The sequence below is a fragment of the Biomphalaria glabrata genome, chromosome 6, assembly GCF_947242115.1.
Source record: "Biomphalaria glabrata chromosome 6, xgBioGlab47.1, whole genome shotgun sequence".
In the NCBI taxonomy this organism is placed as follows: domain Eukaryota; kingdom Metazoa; phylum Mollusca; class Gastropoda; family Planorbidae; genus Biomphalaria; species Biomphalaria glabrata.
The window spans coordinates 41341225-41362621 of NC_074716.1; the positions used below are offsets into that span (position 1 = coordinate 41341225).

Genomic DNA, 21397 nt, shown 5'->3' on the forward strand with positions numbered 1-21397 from the left:
GACTGGAGTCACATTGGTTCCTAGTTTGAAAACTGCCAGACTCTATCCCCAAACCATCCTGACGGAGATTTGGACTAGGACGTAATGGTCTTCATTTCTTAAGGAACACCAGAATAAATACCTTTTGTTTGCCAACCATCTCCAGGTGCATCTCCATCCAGAGCAGAAAGAACTCCTGCGGCAGCTTTAGTCAGTTGGTCTGCACTGATAGTTGGAAAGCTATCTGCCATGACAACAAACTTCACATCTCCATAGCTATAGTGAAGATACAACAATAATAACAGTATAAAAAGAGAGACAAAAGAAAAGACACAAAAATTTAAATGTCTTCACTTTTACCAACAATATTGTTTCTAGTAATAACTGTTGTGACTAAGGAATGTCTTCTAAGTCCCAATAGAGAAACTGATCATTCAAAAAATATTTAATGTAAATAATAAACTAATTAAAATCAAGAATCTCTCATCTAAATTTACTAGATCTAGACACAGCATAACTAGATTCCTAGCGAAATATAAAGTCTACTAACATACTACATTTTAATCAGATTTAGAAGGCTTAATAAAGAAAAGAAGAATGCATGTATACAAAAAATGTTCCATAAATCTAATGTAGGTGTGAATATTTTTTTTTATTGTAAATTATTATAAACATAAATACTATATATATCTATGAATATAAATGTGTAAGAGGCGCGGTGGCTGAGCGGTAAAGCGCTTGACTTCTGTACCGGGTCCAGGGTTTGAATCCTGGTGAAGACTGGGATTTTTAAACTCAGGATCTTCGGGCGCCTCTGAGTCCACCCAGCTCTAATGGGAAACTGACATTAGTTGGGGAAAGTAAAGGCAGTTGGTCGTTGTGCTGGCCACATGACACCATAGTTAACCGTAGGCCACAGAAAACAGATGACCACAAGGTCTGAAAGGGAAACTTTACTTTTACTATAAATGTGTAAATATCAGCTGTAAAATAAATATTAATAAATCTTTATAAAAAACATTTATGTTCAAATTTGTTAATATTAAAGAAAAGAACTGGTGCCCCCTCGCCACCCATACCTATGCGATATTAAGTTCACTGTAAATACTTGTTTCATGAAATCAAAAAAATAAAAAACGTGAACTATTTACTGTACACTTTGGGAGTTTATCCGTGCGGCCCATGCATCCCCACGGTCGATCAAACACAAAATGCAAATGCTGCTAAAACTGTCAATAACTTTACTACTGAACTGCTTCTTGTAGCGATGGACAAGCGGTATTGAAAGGCTTATCTGGCAGTGCTGTTATTCTTCTTTACGTTGCAATTCTTGCATCAATTTAGAATGTAGACAAAATAGGTTGAACTGAACATTATTATTACTCAAAAGGCGAGACTTTAATGATGAAACTAACGAATCTAGATAATGAATGTAAAGCCGTGTTTTGTAATAATCACAAAATCCAAACATATGATTTTTGCTCGTTGTGTCAACTGCAAATCTCGGCAGCACCAATGCCAAGTTTGTTTGCCAGATGTCTCACCTTCCTTAAGATGCCATCCCTGAAGTATTCCTCAGAATGTTCAAGTTGGTTTTTGATTATGTCATTAATGTGACTGCTGATAAGATGTAGAGCAGGCGCTTATGCTAAAATGGACAAACTGCAACATCATGGAAACTGGTTCAAAAACAGATGAATAATTGAGTACAATTACAAGACAAATCAGAAACACATGAGAGGCAGGCACTGATTACACATAAGCAGTTTGTCTGGTTTCACTTACAGTCGCATTTTAAAATACACCAAACAGCCAAAGATCTTCTCAAAGTTGTGACTTAACGTGAATGAATTCTAATTTCTCAGTCTATCGTGTCTCACACAAATGAGGTAAATTTAGCATTAATGCACTCACTTGACACCAACAGCATTACGGCTGTCTAAAACATCATTCAGGTAATTGATAATAAGGTTAAGTCTGTGAGACCTGCAATGGACAATGACCATCAACGCATCCATAGCTCAAACACATCTGTTCAGTGCCTGAGATATCTGCAGTTTCATAAATGAAATACCAAGAAAACGCAGTTAATTCATGCTGCTGCCAGTGCTCAGTCGATACAAATCAATATTTTGACTCAGGGCATGGGAAAAACTTTCTTATATCTCTTCTATCATAAACTGGTGAACGTGTTTAACCTACTTTTTTATTGAGCACTAACAATGACCGCAACTCCGCAAGACGTAAATACATGTACCAAGATGACTGCACTCTTCTGTCTTGTTCAAAGAAAAAGAAACTTTCACATATATATATATCAAATTGAAAGACAAAAAAAAAAAAAAAGAAAAACTTTTATCATTCTAGGCCTTTACTAAATATAATTATAACTAGAATTCTGTGCAAATGTAAACAAATCGTCAAAACTAACTACAGAATATTGAATTGAGAGCCAATAATAAAGTGCACATGGTCAGATATGAACTACATATTAACTTATTCTAGTTTATTACAATAATAGCTTATCCTTATTAACTTTTTTCAGTGGAATCACTACATGTTAAGCTTCTTCCTAGCAGAAGTTAATTGATTTGAAGGTGTAAAAAACTGGCTAAAATTTGACTACTCAGAATTCAGAGGGGTGCACGTACATGGTCAGCCATAAATTCCTGATAAGCCTAGGCTAGTCTACAACAACTGTACTTCAGTCGCCAGTGGAAGCACTACTTGTTCAGTTGCTACTTTGATTTTAATTGATCTGATGATGCAAAACAATGGCTAGAATAAGCCTACTCAGAATCCAAGGGGGGTGCAAGTGCACCACCTTGCACCTACCTGAGGGCGCCCTGTGAGTGATGGATTTTTCATTATTAGGGGTAAGTGTGTTTGACCTCATTTTTTCAAGTTAAATAATTGTCTGTTGCTTCTGATTTTTTTTTTTTAATTCCTCTATTCTTGGGCAATAAATTTGATAGATAATATGTCAATAATAGCCAATTTGAAATTGGTCAAAAAAATGGTCCTAAAAGTAGAATGTTGAGAGCTCAATCTGTTTTCCGCCAAATATATATATATATCGTTTATAATTTATTTATTTATATAGGCCTACCTATATAATCTATGTGTAGAAACAGACAGAAATAAATCTATATAAATTATAGATCTATAAATTAATTATTATAATTTAATAAACATGGTATTTTCAACTAGGCTACATGTATTCTCTCTCTCTTTCTTTTAATTCCCATCCAAAGACCCTCTTCTTCTTTTCATAATTTGGATGTTCGTTTTGTTACACCTTAACACCCCTTCTCCCATAGAAGCTTATAATTATTTTCATGACTCTCTTCTCCTTCCCTCCACTGCCTGTTTGATAGGTTGTGACACTATAATACACTCTTAGTGTATACCTCTCCTCATTGCCAGCTCACCTGGCAGTATAAATGTGATTGGAATGTCTTTCTAAAGATGTTTGGAAGCTTATTTTGATATATCCATCAGCTTACGATCAAACAGGCTCATAATATAGCCTTCATCCCTTATATGGGTATGAATTCCCGGGGGAGGTTAAAACAATAGCTTTACATACATGGTTACAGAGAATCTAAAAAACTGCCATCTGCTTTGGAAAAGCGGAACAAAAATACAGGAACTTATCTAATATTGGACATGCACAGTCCCGATACGTCGTTTTTAGCTCCAAACATAAAAACAAATGAATTATAAACAAAAAAGCAATGCGTTCTTGAAGGAGAATGTGATGAGCTGTGCCTTATATAAGAATTTACTATATAGTATATATTATATACAGCGTGCTAGTTTCATATTAAATATCGAAATAAAAATGTAATGACCACAAAAACAGCGAGTGTTCGAATTCATGTAATGTCTAATGTCCGGATTAAATGAACTACTCTAGAGTCTAGAGTTCAGATTAGTCTAGTTCATAGTCATAGTGGCCTAGTGTGATGTTGCTAGTTCAGGCTGTCTTGAAGTCAACCAATTACTCTGCAATCGTTTGGGTGTAATTGTTCGGGTGTATTACGTGCAGTTGAACGACAATCCAAACAAGGACTATACAACATCTATTTTAACAAGTGAAGAGATGTAGTCAACTCTGATGAACAATTGCACATGGATTTATTCTGATAAAAGGCCACAGTAGAAGTCTCTGTCACTAAACACGTCGTTACCCTGGAATGTTCTATTGCTAACTGATTTTCCGGTCTCTAACCCAACATATCCCAAATGTCACTAGTCCCGTTCAATATGCGTCATCTATGGTGCGTCGCTAAATAACTAACCTATATAAATAAGGTGTCTAACAGATTCCTCCCCCCCTTGAAAAAAAAATATGTCAATATTTTTCCACTACTGTCAAGTCTTACAAGGGCATTTTCAATTTAAGGGGAAGACCACAAACATAAAATCTTGACATCTTCATCTTGACTTCTTCATCTTGACATTTTCATCTTGACTTGACAGTTCTTCATATTCAATGTCAATGTTCATAACATTCCAGAATCATCTTCATTAGTACACAGTTCATCATGGAGGAAAATGTGGCATCTTATGGGTACTTCATACACTCACAAATGTTCTTCACTGGCAGTAATCTGATAAAATACAATATTTCAAAAAACAATTATAGACTTTATTTACACATTCAATAAATTTTTTCTTACCACCCTTTTATACGCTTTTGTCCATTTTTCTTTTATACTCACCCTTTTCCATAGAACTAACTTTCGTCAATGATATATGAAATGATTCACACAAAAAAAAATATCCATACTTACTTTTAAATGCTTAACATCAAATTTACTTATCTCCCTTTTCCATAACATATAAATGGTGTCAATATATTAATATATATTACATGATCAATATAATCATAGTTTATTTACAAACTTATTTCATTTCAATGTCATTCTAGACAATAGATCAGCTACAATATTCACAGATCCACTAATAGCTTTCACTTCAAATTTATATTCCTGTAGTGCTAAGAACCATCTATAAACACGACTGTTTTTCATGCTCTTTTGTTGTATATACTGAATAGGTTTATGATCAGTTAATAATATGAATTTCCTTCCTATTAAATAGCTCTCTAGCTTAGTAATTACCCATATTACAGCTAAGGCTTCTCTTTCAATGACACTATATTTTTTCTCTGCCTCTGACAATTTTCTGCTTACATATAATATAGGATGTAAGTTATCATAGTTCTGCATTAAACAACCACCAATAGCATTACCAGATGCATCAGTTGTGACATAAAATATTTTGTCTTTATCAGGTAGTCTTAATATTAATTCATGACTAAAAACATCTTTAATTCTGTCAATAGCTTTCATACATTCCTCATTACAAACTACTTTTTGAGGTTTTCCTTTTTTAAGTAAGTCATTTAATGGATTCACTATTTCTGCTAAGTTCTTTATAAACTTTCTGTAATAATTTACTATTCCTAATATGCTTTTAATTTGTCTTTTTGTTGTAGGTATTTCAATATTAAGTACTTTCTTTATGTTATCTTCAATAGGGCTAATCATGTTGTTATTTACTTTATGTCCTAAGAAGATTATTTCCTCCAATCCTATTTCTACTTTTTCTGCTTGAATTGTAAGTCCACTTTCTTTTATTATTTTGAACACTTCTTTTACATCTACCAAATGTTCCTCCCAACTATTATTAAAAATACATATGTCATCCAAATAGCAAATAACATTTTCTTTGTTTCCAATTATCATGTTCATCATTCTATTAAATGTGGCAGGTGCATTTACTAATCCAAAACTCATATAATTCCATTGAAAAATACCATATGGTGTTACAAATGCTGTGTAAGGTTTTGCATTTTCTGTTAAAGGTATTTGCCAATAACCTTTAGTTAAATCCAATTTAGTAAAAAATTTTGCTCCATTTAATTTATGTAAAATATCCTCTATATTTGGCATTGTATATGGGTCAAATTCTGTGATGTTGTTAAGTTTCCTATAATCACTACATAACCTTATATCTCCATTCTTCTTTTTGGCTATCACAATTGGTGAAGCATAAGGAGATGTTGATGGCTCAATTATACCTGATTCTAGTAAATTGTCTATTTCTTTCTTTACTTTGTCTTGTAAATGTAGCGGTATTCTATATGGCTTAAGCTTGATAGGTTTTGTGTCTGTTACTTTAATGTCATGTTTAATAATATTTGTTTTTCCTGGTATGCTGGAAAAAATTTCTTTGTATTCCTGTATTATTTTAGTTATGTCATTTGACTTTTCCTTAGTTAAATTATTAAGATTAATCTTTTGCCAAGTTTGATTCTCTTTTGTTTCTATTGCAGGTATTTCCTTAATATCATTTTCATTGTGATTTTCATTTGTTATTATCATCAAGCATTCTTCTCTTTCTGAAAATGTATTTTCTCTTTCCTCCTGAATGTTTTGTATCAACTCATCTTCTCTATCATGATACAGTTTCAAATTATTTACTTACTTAGACTTAGGTCCTCCCGCGCCGTTCGGCGCATTGGGCGGCAAGCTGTCTCCATAATGATCTGTCACTGGCAATGTCTGAAGCCTCTTCCCATCTGGTGTCCACTGTTCTGAGGTCCTCCATGAAGGTGTGTCGCCAGGTAATACGAGGACGTCCCTGTTTGCGCTTTCCTCGTTTTGGCTTCCATGTTATCGCAACTCTTGGTGTGCGTAATTCATTTTGACGTAGAACATGTCCCGCAAACCTCATGCGACGCTCAGTCACAACCTCACTAAGTGTTCGACTCCCAGTTCGGCAAAGGATTTCCTTGTTTGAGATCCGGTCTGTGTATCTGACTCTTAAAATCCGTCTCAGCCATCTCTGTTGAGCCACATTTAGTCTTTTCTCAATTTTGACAGATGACTTCCACGTCTCACATGCATATGTAGCAGTTGGAATGACGATTGTGTTGAGAAGGTGTATTTTTGTCTCGAGTCCAATGGCTTGGCTAGTCCAAATAGGCTGCAGCCTTTGGAAAATGCTCCCTGCCTTTCCTATTCGGCACGCTACATCATGGTAAGCGTCTCCATCATTTGTTATGATGCTGCCAAGGTACGTGAACTTGTCCAGCTCTTCAAGCTTTGACTCGCCAAGTCTGACGGGGACACCCTTTGCCTTATATCCCACTCGCATAATTTTAGTCTTATCCAAGTTTATGCGGAGGCCAATTTTGGGTGCCTCTCTGTCTAGGCTCTCCGTCATTTCTTGAATGCATTTATTTGTAGCCCCGAGTAGTGCAACATCATCAGCAAAGTCCAAGTCCGTCAATCGGAGTTGTTCATGCCATGGAATACCAAAGGCAGTCTGGTTCATTGCTCTCCTCATTATGTAGTCGATGGCTAGGAGGAAAAGGAAGGGAGATAAGATGCACCCCTGTCTCACACCTGTCTCGATTGTAAAAAACTCTGTTGTTCCCTCTTCTGTTTTAATGCAGCAACTAGACTGACTGTAAAGGTGTCGTAGGATCTGGACGAATTTTTCTGGTATACCGTATTCTCTAACTATTTTCCATAGTGATTCTCGGTGGACACTATCAAACGCTTTTTTGAAGTCCACGAAACTGATCGTTAGCCGTTGTTGGTACTCAAAACTTTGTTCTATGATATTTCGTAAAACGAAAATCTGCTCTGTACATGATCTGCCTCTTCGGAAACCTGCTTGTTCTTCTCTGAGCCTTTCATCTACAGACTGTTGAAGCCGTCTCAACAAAACAGTGCTGAAAACTTTGCCTGGGACAGAGAGGAGAGTAATGCCCCTCCAGTTGTTACAGTCTGCCAAGTTGCCCTTTTTTGGAAGCTTTACAATCACTCCCTTTTGCCAGTCCTCTGGGACTTTTGAAGTTCGCCAACAGAGATTTAAGAGATCAGTCATTCTGTTAACAATGCACTGTCCCCCATATTTTAGCATTTCTGCTGATATCATGTCTAGTCCTGGTGCTTTGTTATTATTTAGCACTGCAATGGCCATGGTAACCTCCTCAGCAGTTATTGGGTCTGTCTTGACCTTGAGATCATTGTCTGGAGAGGGGTCCTTGAATATGTAAGTTATGTCTGGCGACAGTTGGTTAAGGGTCTCTTTAAAGTGCTCTACCCATCTTGCATCCTGTTCTTCTTTCGTTAACAAAGTTTTGCCTTGCTTGTCTTTTATTGGTGCCCCATGTCCACTCTTTGCTCCAGTGAGATCTCGGACAATACGATGGAGGGTTTTTGTGTCATTTCTGCTTGCAGCTGCTTGTGCCTCTTGTCCTTTCTGCTCAATCCAGTCCCGTTTATCTTGCCGACAGCTTCTCTTTACTTTCAGATCTGCTTCCCTATAGGCTTCTTCCGCTAGGCTGCGATCCTGTGTTTCATTTTTCTGATCTCGTCTACGTTTGGCCTCTTTCCTCTCATCTATCAATTTCCATGTTCTGTCTTGTATCCACCGTTCCTTGTATGAACCTCGCCTCCTTCCGATAACTTCTTCTGCGCACCCAATAGTGGTATCTTTGAAGTTGGCCCACTCTTCTTCAAGGGTCAATATATCTGCAAGAGCCTCAAAGCGGTTCATTAGTTTCAATTGGAACTGTGCTGCAGTATTGCCGTCTTTAAGCTTCTCTACATTAAATGGGCGGGGTCGTGTGGCTCGTTTTGGTTGGCGTTTCAATCGGAGCTTACATTTGCCACTGACAAGGTAGTGGTCTGAGCCGATATCAGCTCCTCTGCGGGTCCGCACGTCTAACAGAGATGACCTCCATCGTTTGGAGATGCAAATGTAATCTATCTCGTTGAAGGTTTCCCCATTTGGTGATCGCCATGTTTTTTTGTGTATTTGTTTGTGCTTAAAATATGTGTTTCCAATTGAAAGGCTGTTGGATGCGCAGAGAGAAATCAAACGCTCGCCATTATCACTGATGTTTTCTGCAGAGCCATATGGTCCCATTACATATTCAAAGCCAGTTCGGTTGGGATTGATTTTGGCATTAAAATCTCCCATCAGTAGAATTAGGTCGTGAGTAGGTGTTTCATCAAATTATTTATGTGATATGTTTTAATTTTCCCATTTATTTCAATTTGATAATTCACATCACTAATTTGTTTTATCACCTTAAATGGACCTTTCCATTGTTTACCAATTTTATTTTTCAGGTCATTTATCAATATTAATACATTGTTTCCTACTTCTAGTGTTTTCAATTGTCTTTTCTTATTTATATTCTCATGAGCACTTTGTTTGTATTTCTTATTGTTGTTATATGCTTGAGTCCATATTTCTTTCAATTCTGTTGTGATTGTTGTTTCACTGTCATTATTTAATTTATTCTCATTGTCTATTAGATTTTCTTTGAAAACATCTAATTCATCTCTAGGTTTTCTTCCATGTATTACTTCATATGGTGAAAATTGTGTTGCTTCATGGATGTTGTTTCTATGAGCAAATAGTACATAGTTAATGTAATGATCCCACTTGTTCTGATTATTCTGAATTATCTTTGTTAGTGATCTTTTTAATGAACCACCATATCGTTCACATAAACCATTACTCTCTGGGTGGTAAACCGAAGAGTATATGTGTTGTATATTGTATTGTTTAGTCCATTTCTTAAATTGTTCTGACTTAAACTGAGATCCCTGATCACTCAATATAATTTTAGGTATACCATGTCTTGTAATTACTTTTTGAGTTATGGCATTAATAATATTCTCTGCACTTGTATTTGATAATGGGATTGCCTCTGGGTATCTACTAAACATGTCTATTACTGTTAGAATGTATTTATTATTATTTTCAGTTTGAATTAAAGGTCCTATTAAATCAATAGATACTTTCTGAAATGGTGCTGTAGGTTCATCCATTTCTTGAATAGGTGCTTTATTCACTAGGCTTTTGTTAGATCTCTTTTGACATATGTCACATGAGTTTATGTATTTATTGATTGTTGCTTTCATTTTGGGCCAAAATACTTGTTTTGACAAATTCCTATAACATTTCTTTACTCCCCTATGTGCTGCTAAATTATTATCATGTGTCATGATTAAAACATCTTTCCAATATTTCTGTGGTAAGACAAGTTGTTTTATTTTCTTGTTATCATTACTTGTTTGTCTAAATAATATTTTATTCTCTATACAAAATTTCTCCATTGGGTTATTATTGTTTTTATCTGATATTCTTGAATAAATTTTCCCAATAATATTGTCATTCATTTGTTCTAATGCAAATTTGGGTATTGTTTCTTTTTCACTTTGAGATATTTGTGTTTCAAGACTATTTTGTGTTTCATTTTCTATCTCTCTTTCCTTAATATCTGTATTTTCTATTTGTATTACATTACTGGTTTCTTTTTCTTTATCATTACTTATTACATTTATTGTATTTTCCTGTTTCTTATCTTGTTTATCCATTGATCTTGTTATTACCATACTTGTTATATTTTGTGTTTCTATGTTTTCATGATTTTGTCTTATGTTTTTGTATTTGTTTTGCCAGTCTTCTAATTCTTTTCTTGAACATTCTTTAACTCCTTTTATGTTTCCTACTAACATATCATATCTCATTTCTGGTATTGCAATGCCATCACAATAACCAGTGAAAAATGGAGTTTCAATGTATACCCTTATAGCTTTAAATTCCCTTACAGTGCCATCTGCTAGTTCTACTTTCTTAGTAAACCCTTTATACCAATGAGGTTTGACAAATTTAGTTTTTACTGCCAAAGTGTTACAACCTGAATCCCTAATTAATTCCACCGGAATTCTGTCTACAAACCCTGGGTACACTGCAAAATTGTTCCTATTTCCTTCCATGAAATATATCCTATCTGTACCTTTATTTTTGTATTCCCTACTGTAACTCCTATATCTATAATTTCCCCTGTCATTCCTATCTCTACTCCTATATCTACTGTTATTTTGTTCATTGTATCTATTTCTACTTCCAGACCTACTATTCCCTCTTCTACAGTTAGCTGCTATATGACCTTTTCCTTGACATTTAAAACAGGTTATTTCACTATATTTTCTATTTCCACTATTTGATCTGTTTCTATTTCTACTTCTATCAACATTTTCTTTGGTGTATCCTATCAAATCTACTTTGCTCTTATCTCTATCAGAAAATGGTTTATTTGGATAGGCATTTTTGTATACTCTCATTATCTCTGTTATTTCATCTATAGTTTTTGGGTTTCTTTCTTTAATAAAAGATTGTAATTGAGGATCACATTTATTTACAAAGTTGTCCACTAGAATAAAATTTTTTAATCCTTCATAAGAGTTTGTCACTTTTTCTAATTTTACCCACTTATTGAAAAAATCCTTTTCCATATTAATAGTAGTTTGGGGTTCTATTCCTAATGATGGTATATTGTCAAAATATTTCTTTCTAAAAGTTGTAGCATTATGACCGTATGCATTCAATAACTCTCTTTTTAAAACCTGATAGCTATCATCAATATGATGGTCATGATTTTGGCATATTGTTAGAGCTTGACCATGAACAAAGTCTATCAGTATTTCAGACCATTCTTCTTCAGGCATATTAAATGTAGACATTTTTGCCTCATATCTTTTTAGAAAATCACCAATGTCATCCTTCTGTTCATCAAAACTTTGTATCTTTCTCTTTAGCCATGTCTGCGAATTAGGGTTGTCTCTTTGAGTGGTATAATTATTTGAGTTATTTGTGTTATTTCCTTGTTCAGTTTGGGCTCTGGCTTGTGCTGCGTCCAATCTCATCTTCTCCATTTTAGCTTCATGCCCTCTAATTTTTTCTCTTTCTTTGTCTTGCCTTTCTATTTCTTCTTTCTGTCTCTCTATCTCTTGTCTTTTTTCTTCTTTCTGTCTCTCCATTTCTTCCTTCACCACTTGCTGTACATAAGCTGCTAAGTCCTTTCCTTTTAACTCCATGGCCTTTCCATCCTGCATAGCTGCTTCCTTAACCTCCTTAAGGTCCACATATGATGATGTAGCCATTGTGTTTTATATTTTATATATATTTTTACTTAGCCTATATTGGTTATGGCTATACTTTGTACTTATTTTATATTTAAGTTTTTACAAACTTTTATATAAGTTTAAGTCTCTATCTATAGATTTAGTAAATGAGTAAATCTAGTCTGAGTTATATTCAAATCTGCATATTAGATCTAGTATCACACAAATTTAAATTTAGTATATTATAGTATGTATAATAATACCTTTTAGATCTAGTTATCAAGAGCACTATAACTTTTAGATCCAGTATGAATAACTATGATCAATTTTAAAACCTGGTATGACTGAAGTGTCTAGAGTAAATTCAAAGACTGTCTAGAGTCTAGATCTAGAGTAGATTATGGTTCTATTCAACCATATGAAACAAATATATGTATACAATGTCAAATATATCTTCAACAAGATATATATATCTAGAATGTACTACCTTCATTCATTTTTCAATTCATAATATTTCAAATTAGAGTCTAGATAATCAAATGTACCAAAGAGATGTACAATTTGTAGATCTAAATTTAGCCAGACGACAGTGTTTGACTACATAGCCAGTTTCGGCATTATTCTCATGGCAAAATCATATTTGATTTTAACCGCTCAAACTAAAATTATTTTAGTCTGATTCACAGTAAAAGAATCCTACCCGCACTTTCTATCATTAAGTGAAAAAAAAAATACAGATCTAATTAAATTAATAAAAATAAATAATTTAAAATAATATAAACAAATGAAATAATTAAATGAGACTATCGCTATGGGTTGGGATATGACAATATGGCACACAATGATAACGTCACGAAGTAACTAGGCAACAACGGATATGACGTTTACACAAACAAAACAAATTACAATCCTAAACGTATAATATAGTTTTTCATCTAAATTATGTCTTTACCCCGAACGGGTTTAAGGCTTCAGCACCACCTGATTTTACTCAGGCTAACATACCAAATTTAGACAAAATCTATTTCTAAGGGCAATCTAAACATATACTAATAAGAAAAATGGCACTTAGCTTTTGATAAGAAAGATCCCTTTGTTCGGACTCCCGAATATGCTAGATCACAACAAATTCCACTGCCTCTCTTCCAGTTCTGACTCTGTTCTCCGGTGCTACCAGTATCCCACGTAATGCCACAGATGTCCTGATATGCCACAGCAAAATGTTTCAGTTCCTTCGACGACTGTTGATGACCGTATGTGTAGTTCCGACGACTTTGTGTACACAGTTACTGACGAATAGGTTAACGGTTCTTCTGGCGACGACTTGACTTGTGTAGACGACTACTGACAAATAACAGTCTCTTGACGGCAACTTGATCTGGACGACTGACGAATAACGAATTTCTTGACGATGACTTGATCTGGGCTGACGAATAACGGCTTTCTTGACGATGACTTGATCTGGGCTGACGAATAACGACTTTCTTGACGATGACTTGATCTGGGCTGACGAATAACGGTTCTCTAAAATAGTTCACTGCTTCTGCTGCTACTCTGGTAGTACGACGAAGTTCGCTGTTGTACGTTGCTTCACTAGACCAAACTGTCCAATGTAGACTGGGTGAAACCAAGGTCACCTCCGACGACGTTCCGTTATACGACTAACGGTTTTCAACGAAATTAAGTGGATGTAGCTGTTTCCACAACTTCACTGCTAACAAGTCTAGGTATGGTCTAGACCGACGAATACTAAATATATCAATGTTCAGTACTGATAAAGATTACTTCACTAACCTTCCAAAGGTTAAACACAGTGACCGTTATAAACGTGGTAAGCAACCGGTCCAATGAGCAAACTGCTCCACAAGAATCTCTCCAAGGGTAAGACGACAGAGCGATTTCGATTTAGTTAGCTACCAAACTTGTAGTACTCACAATACTTCTGACAGCGGGCAAACTGTCCTTCTCGAAACTGACGAGGTAAAACTTGATACTCGATGTGGCTCCTATGACGAAGAAAAAAATATGTCCAACAGGTTCACTAACGATCTCTCACCCGTTATGAATGAACGGTTTCTCTGGTTGTAGGTCGATTCAGCATATGAAGATCAGGCGTTGATAATATACTGGTTAAGTAGACCAGACGTTGCGATGATTACTGTCCTGACGAAGGTCACCCTGAGTTAACGGCTCGTTGAACGTACGATCAAGAACATGTAGATCTAGAACAAAGTCACTCTGCGATGATTCTGTGTTCAGCCGTACTCCGATGAAATCTTATATCTTCAAGTGCACGACCCTCACCTGAGTAAACGTTCTGCTTCGAGGTCCGGTTCGATGTTCGGCTTCATCAGGGGTCCGGCTTCGAGGTTCGGGTAATCCGGGCTTCGGGGGTCGCCACTGTGATGTTGCTAGTTCAGGCTGTCTTGAAGTCAACCAATTACTCTGCAATCGTTTGGGTGTAATTGTTCGGGTGTATTACGTGCAGTTGAACGACAATCCAAACAAGGACTATACAACATCTATTTTAACAAGTGAAGAGATGTAGTCAACTCTGATGAACAATTGCACATGGATTTATTCTGATAAAAGGCCACAGTAGAAGTCTCTGTCACTAAACACGTCGTTACCCTGGAACGTTCTATTGCTAACTGATTTTCCGGTCTCTAACCCAACATATCCCAAACGTCACTAGTCCCGTTCAATATGCGTCATCTATGGTGCGTCGCTAAATAACTAACCTATATAAATAAGGTGTCTAACACTAGACAGGCTAAAGTTTAGGCTAAAGTCTCTAGTCCTAGTCTCTATTTCTAGATCTAGAATTAACAATAGTGAATATGAAACTATAACTAAAAAATGGCTAATCTAAATGATAAATGATAGTAAATCTAATGAAAGCTTGGGATTTACCATATTTTTAATTTAAAGAAACATAAACGTCTTCCATTGTAATATATTTAGGCAATATCCGCATATTCAATCTAGATATCTAGAGAGTAGAGTCTAATAAATTTCAATATAGACTCTATAATAGAGTCTATTAGTCGAGATCTAATCTATCACTCAGTTTCCAAGAGACAAATTAGACTTATTCTAACTTCGTTCGTGTAAACATCTCATCACTAGGAGGTAAAAGTAAACCTAATTGGTTGCCAAATTCAATGTTGCCAATTTAGCAATTTTGTCTTGTAATTATGTGTTAGTTAGACAACCATGTATATATAAGACGTATATTATGTTACCTATTCTTATAAGATAATAAGTATATAGGGTAAGAATATGTCTCATCGCCTTCATGAGTAAAGACTAGTGTAGTAGTAGTAGATGACAGATGATCATCTAGAATAGATCTATCTAGAATCTAGATCTAGACTAGACTATATATATAGTGTCTACTCTGTATATGATAGGCCTATATAAGAGCTCTAGATATTACTTGAAAAAAAAAAAATACGCCCTATATAATACGCATGTCATGTGTCAATCTAGTCTTGCATGTTAATCAATGACTTAAACTTAAACTCTACTTTTTTAAAAAATGAAAGCATACGTCACCAGAGAGTAGAGACTCGTGATACAGAAATGAGAAAGACCAAGAAATATAAATCTTTTATAAAATTAAAGCAGTGCCGGATTTACCTACAGGTATCACTTGCTATATCTTCTTCTTATATAATACAGACGTTACTTCAAAAAAGAAGATGATTACGTCCTACGTACGCGTCATGCATTTAGTCATGCATATTAACCAATGACTTAAAATTCTGCCAAGTCACTGGTTTTCCTGGCTAGCTCAGGCAACCCATTCCATGCTCTAATAGCACTAGGGAAGAAGGAGTATTTGTACAAATTTGTCCTAGCATATGGGACGAGGAATGTGCCTTTATCTTTGTGTCTTTCAGAGTATTTTATTAAATTTTGTTTTTGTATTTGAAGATTATGGTTCAGTGTTTTATGTATGATTGCTACTTTACTTTTAAGCCTTCTGTCCTGAAGGCTTTCTAAATTTAGTGATTTTACTAAAGGTGTTACTCTAGTCAAATGTGAATATTCGTTTGTTATGAATCTCACTGCTCTATTTTGTGTCTGTTCCAGTTTCTTAATACTTTCTTGAGTTGAGGGTCCCAAACGGAGGATGCATATTCTATTATTGGCCTAACCATGGTTAAATAACATTTTAGTTTTATGTTTTTATTTGATTTATAGAAATTTCTTTTAATAAATTCTAATGCTTTGTTTGATTTTTTTTGTAGTTTCATCAATATGTGGATTCCATGATAGTTTTTCATTTATTATAACACCTAGGTATTTTGCGTTTTTAGTCTGTGTTACTGGTTTGCCATGAATAAGATAAGTGGAATTAATTTGTTTTAGTTTTTTTGTTACTCTTAACAACTGACATTTTTTCTGGGTGCAAAGACATGCTCCAATTTGATTCCCATTTCTGTAATTCATCTAATTCTCTTTGTATAGCTTATGTAGGGCCGGCCTTAGGCCACTGCAGCCTATGCAGTCGCAGTGGGCCTCGCACTTTCATAGGCCCTGCGCTAATTCTAGATGTAAATTATAAAATTAAACCATTATAACTAATATAGATCTTTATAGTAACAGGATTTCCGCGACCTCCCAATTGTCCAGAGCCTCCTGTGCCGGTAATTGCAAATTATACGAAAAAGTCCTGGAAATCTCCTAAAATTGTTTAAATCTCCTGAAAACTCAAAAAAAAATTCTGAAAATAGACAAAATTGTCATCATGGGGTGCTAATCCTATGCGCTATAAAAAAATAACAGCATTGTTATTGCGAAGACGAATGTATTTTCTTATACAAAATCTTAATTTTGACATTATTCTTATCTCTACCCAGACTGGGCCCCGTGCAATCTGTTTCGCATAGGGCCCCGCAATTGTTAGGGCCGACCCTGAGCTTATGCACCCCTACCCAAAGAAATATTGAGCCCTGATCATATAATATCTGGACTTATAAAGAGACGTACACATAAGAGCACCATATCTCAAATAGCTTATTAGGGACTTTGCAAGTCTAAATATTATAGTAGCCTACTGAGTGAAACCAGCACGTTATAGTGAGAAGAAAGTTACTATATATTTTATTTATTATTTACATGCAAAAAAGCAAACTCTTTCACATTTATAATCTTCTTTACTTTTGAGACTATTGTCAAAGATATTACTGTTTGGGGAAAATGATTTTGAGGATTAAACTCTCTCGTGCAAGAGTTTTATTTTATTATATTTATTAAGATTCATGTCATTAAAAATGTTAAGAGTTTTGGGACAATTTAAGTCTCATCCAGTGGGTGCAGTAGACCATATACATATGTATCCCTTGGAAAAGTACAGCAATATTAAGCATTTCCGTAGTAAAACATCTCATCAAAATAAAATGTATATAAAGTTCCCCCTTTCAGACCTTGCGATCTATAGGGCAGATGATGTAAACTGCCTATTCAAGATTTCATTCAAGATGTCATGTTACAATTGAACGAGCAACTGCTTTTACTATTCCCCAACTAATGTCAAGTACTCATTAGAGCTGGTTGGACTTAGAGGCACACAAAGATCCCGAAACTAAAAGTCCCAGTCTTCGCCAGGACCCCGTGATGAAAAGTGTATTTAACTCAAATATCAGCGATGGAACACATTCACAATTATATATAACTGCTTTTTCAAGATGTCATCATTTCTGGTTTAAACCCTTCTTCCAACAAAAAGAAAAATGCTACAGTCACTAGCTGGCAATGGCGGGGTTTCTACTGTCTTTCCACTAACTCCAAGAATCCTAGGATACAAAAAAAAACAAAAAACAACATCAGAAATAATAAAAGGTCAGAATGTAATGTAGATTAATAATAATAATAATAATCTTTATTATCCGTAAGGAAATTTGTCTTACAATTTGTGCATTACACCAAACAAAAAACATTATAACTATAAGAAACCAAAGTGTACATTCACACCAGACTCACTCATAATTTACATGTGACAAAGTTTATACCAGATTGTTCTTATTTAATTATTTGATTGCCAGGGGAACAAAAGAGTGTTTGTGTCTGTTTGTCTTTGCTATCGGTGTCTTGTATCTCTTTTGTGATGGTAAAATCACGAAATCTTGACACAAAGGGTGATTCTTTATTTCGAGGATATTGTTAGCTTTTTTATAGATGTTCGTCTCAAACAACTGCCCAAATGGGGTTTGTTTTTTTGCCAATGATTTTGCCAGCAGCATTTAGGATTCCATTAAGTTTATTCCTATTTTTAATGCTCAAATTGCCATACCAGGCAGTGATATTGAAACTGAAAATATTGCAGATGTGAGCGTGATAAAACATAGCCAAGGCCTTTTCGCTAACATTAAACGAGGACAGTTTTCTTAGTAGTCGTAATCTTTGCTGCCCTTTTTTGCTGATATAATCAGTATTTGCAGTAAAATTTAGTTTATTGTCTAGGATAGTACCAAGGTATTTAAAGGTTTGCACAATTTCAATAGCCTCTCCAGCTACAGAAACAGTATCATTTTCCTTCTTGTCCCTGCGAAAATCGATTATCCTTTCTTTGTTTTTTTTTTACATTTAATAATAAAAAATTATCTTTACAGTATTCTTCAATGTGTTCTAATTCTTTGAAATACTCATTTACGTCTGAGCTCTCTGAGAGCAGGGCAAGAAGAGCCGCATCATCAGCGAATTTTGTGAAGGAGCAACAAGAACTATCGGATTGAAAATCATTGGTGTACAAAATGAACCACAATGGCGTTCATTAGATATAACATTGTTTACCCTAACCCTCTGAGCTCTCTGGGTCAAAAATTCATGTATATATGTATATATAAATATATACACACACAAACACATTATATATATATATATATATATATATATATATATATATATATATATATATATATATATATATATATATATATATATAGGTGGGAAAAAGGCAGTAGATGTATTCGCCCTTCCCCAAATCGGCTAACAGGAGGACGACATAGAAAAAGATCGGTTAAAATATCAATAACAAGTTGTAATTAAATAGATATTTAATTTATTCTGTTAACAGGCTGTGATTTCTACATATAAATTGGACCGCCCTCCCCCTCTCGAAAGTTTATGGTTGGGGGGGGGGGGGGCGGGATTAATGCCATAGCCACCTCCCCATCCCACCAAATCGGCCAGCGTAGGCCTACTAGAAAAGGGGGGGGGGGCCGAAATAATCTAAAAATAAGTAGAAATATAAACAATTAGTATATATTATTAACATAACTAATAAATTCGTATACAAATTGTATGATTTCTTTACTAAAATTCGGCCGAGTGTGAGGGGAGGGGCGATCGCCCCTATCGCTCCCCTGGATCCGCCAACATACCAGATGGGAGCGTCACAATATTAAACATTATATAGATGTTCAACTAATTTTGTCCACAAACTATGATTTCTACGCAATTTTAAATTGAACCGCCCCCACTCAAAGGGTCGATGAAGATGTAATCTCCCCCCCCCCCCACCTCATTGAATCAACCAACATACCAGAAGAGAGTCGACATAATATAAAGATTGGTTAAAATATCATTAAGTAGCTTATATCATATAGATATTTAACTAATTCTGTTAACAAACTGTTATTTCTACAAACAAACAAAAACATTGGACCGCCCCCCCCCCCACTTGAAAGTTAGAGGGACGGAATTTATGCAATCACCACCTTCCACCCTACCAAATTGGCCGACAAATTAGAGGGGGGCGGCATAATTTAATAAAAATGGCAAACATAAGTAAAGAATTCGTATAGGCCTACAAATTGTGTGATTTCTGTACTAAAAATCGCCCCAACCCTTTTCGGGTCGGCCGAGTGGAGGAGGGGGCGATCGCCCCTACCCCCCCCCCCCCCGGATCCGCCAGGGTGTCACACACCCCTATGACGAAAGTCAACTCTTATGGATGAAGAGTCTAGAATTTAGATAGATCTACATCTAGTAAATTGGGAATAAAAGTAGGCCTAAGGCTAGAAGGTAGTGATATTTTAGATTTATATAACTATTTAGTAACCATGGGCGTATCCAAGATTTTTTTTCAGGGCGGGGAGATTTTTCACCCCATAAATATGTATGTGTATAAGTAATTAATCCTCTTTATTACATTCCGACTCTTCATTTTATGGGACGTTTCTAATACGATATAGAATAGGTTCATGGGCGTAGCCAAGATTTTTTTCGGGGGGGGGGGGGGGTTTGGGGGGGGGGATTTTTTTTTCTCCCCCCCCCCCCCGGCGAATTTTTTTAAATATGTATTTATGTGTGCGTGTACATAATCTTTATTGCATTCTGACCCTTCATTCTTCCGGAAGACGTTTATTGTGCCCTAGAATAGGTTCTTCCATGAGTTAGTGGAAAAATTGTAGATTCCCCGCCAATACTAGCAAAGGGGTCTGGGGGAGCGCTAGGAGCTCCCCCAGCGCGGGGCGAAGCCCCGCCGCCAAGCACTATTTCTGATATTGAAAGCCAACAAAATGCATGTTCTGAGGTATCTACAGTGCATTTTCCTGCTATTAACAAGTTTTATTTCAAAAACCTAATGTGCTATTCTTACTGACTTAGACCCTCCCGCGCCGTTTGGCGCATTTGCCTTCAAGATGTTTCCATAAAATTGTAGATTCCCTGCCATTACTAGCAATGGGGTCTGGGGAGCGCTAGCGCGGGGCGTAGCCCCGCCGCCAAGCACTATTTCTGGTATTGAAAGCCAACAAAATGCATATTCTGAGGTATCTACAGTGCATTTTCCTGCTATTAAAAAGTTTTATTTCAAAAACCTAATGTGCTATTCTTACTGACTTAGACCCTACCGCGCCGTTCGGAGCATTTGACTTCAAGCTGTTTCCATAAAAATCTGTCACTGGTAATGTCTCAAGCCTCTTCCCACCTGCCATGAGGACCTCAGTGAATGAGTGGCGTCAAGTTGTACTAGGATATTGCAACTCTTCTTATGCGTAATTCATTTTGTCGGAGAACATGTCCCGCAAACCTCATGCGTCGCTCTCTCACAATCTTACTAAAGGGTCGACTCCCAGTTTGGCATAGGATTTCCTTGATTTAAACCCGATCTCTATACTAAAATCTGTCTTAGCCATCTTTGTTGAGCCACATTTAGTGTTTTTCAATTTCGGCAGATGACTATTCACTACAGTTTATTAAGGGAGCCCTGCCACTGGTAAAAATGTGTAACCACTCTTGAATACGCTCTTGGAATTAAGTGACTGTAGTTTGCTTTAGATTTTATATCGAAAAGAGAAGTTTTATCGTCAAAATCATCTGTTGGGGGTTTTCCACCTCAAAATGCTCTGTAGGGGGATCTTAAACTCAAAACCATCTGGAGGGGTTTTAAACTTTAAACAAAAGCCATCTGTAGAAGAGGGGTTTAAACTCAAAACCCCTTTTGGCAACGCTCATAT

The 21397-nt window shown here is 35.8% G+C and overlaps 1 protein-coding gene across 2 annotated transcripts in view; it reads right to left on the reverse strand.

The window, feature by feature from the left end:
• Positions 1 to 15037, reverse strand: part of LOC106073441 (uncharacterized) — a 38042-nt gene extending 23005 nt beyond the window's left edge. Inside the window, exons 1-3 of one of the 2 annotated variants that reach the window (XM_056034238.1) lie at positions 14841 to 15037; positions 1524 to 1641; positions 122 to 255 (exon numbers count right to left, since the gene is read on the reverse strand). In XM_056034238.1, coding sequence (XP_055890213.1) covers positions 122 to 230 — 109 coding nt within the window. In that variant the 5' untranslated portion in view covers positions 231 to 255; positions 1524 to 1641; positions 14841 to 15037. The remainder of the gene's footprint in view (positions 1 to 121; positions 256 to 1523; positions 1642 to 14840) is intronic. The other variant, XM_013233994.2, reaches the window with a different exon arrangement.
• Positions 15038 to 21397: the final 6360 nt, after the last annotated feature.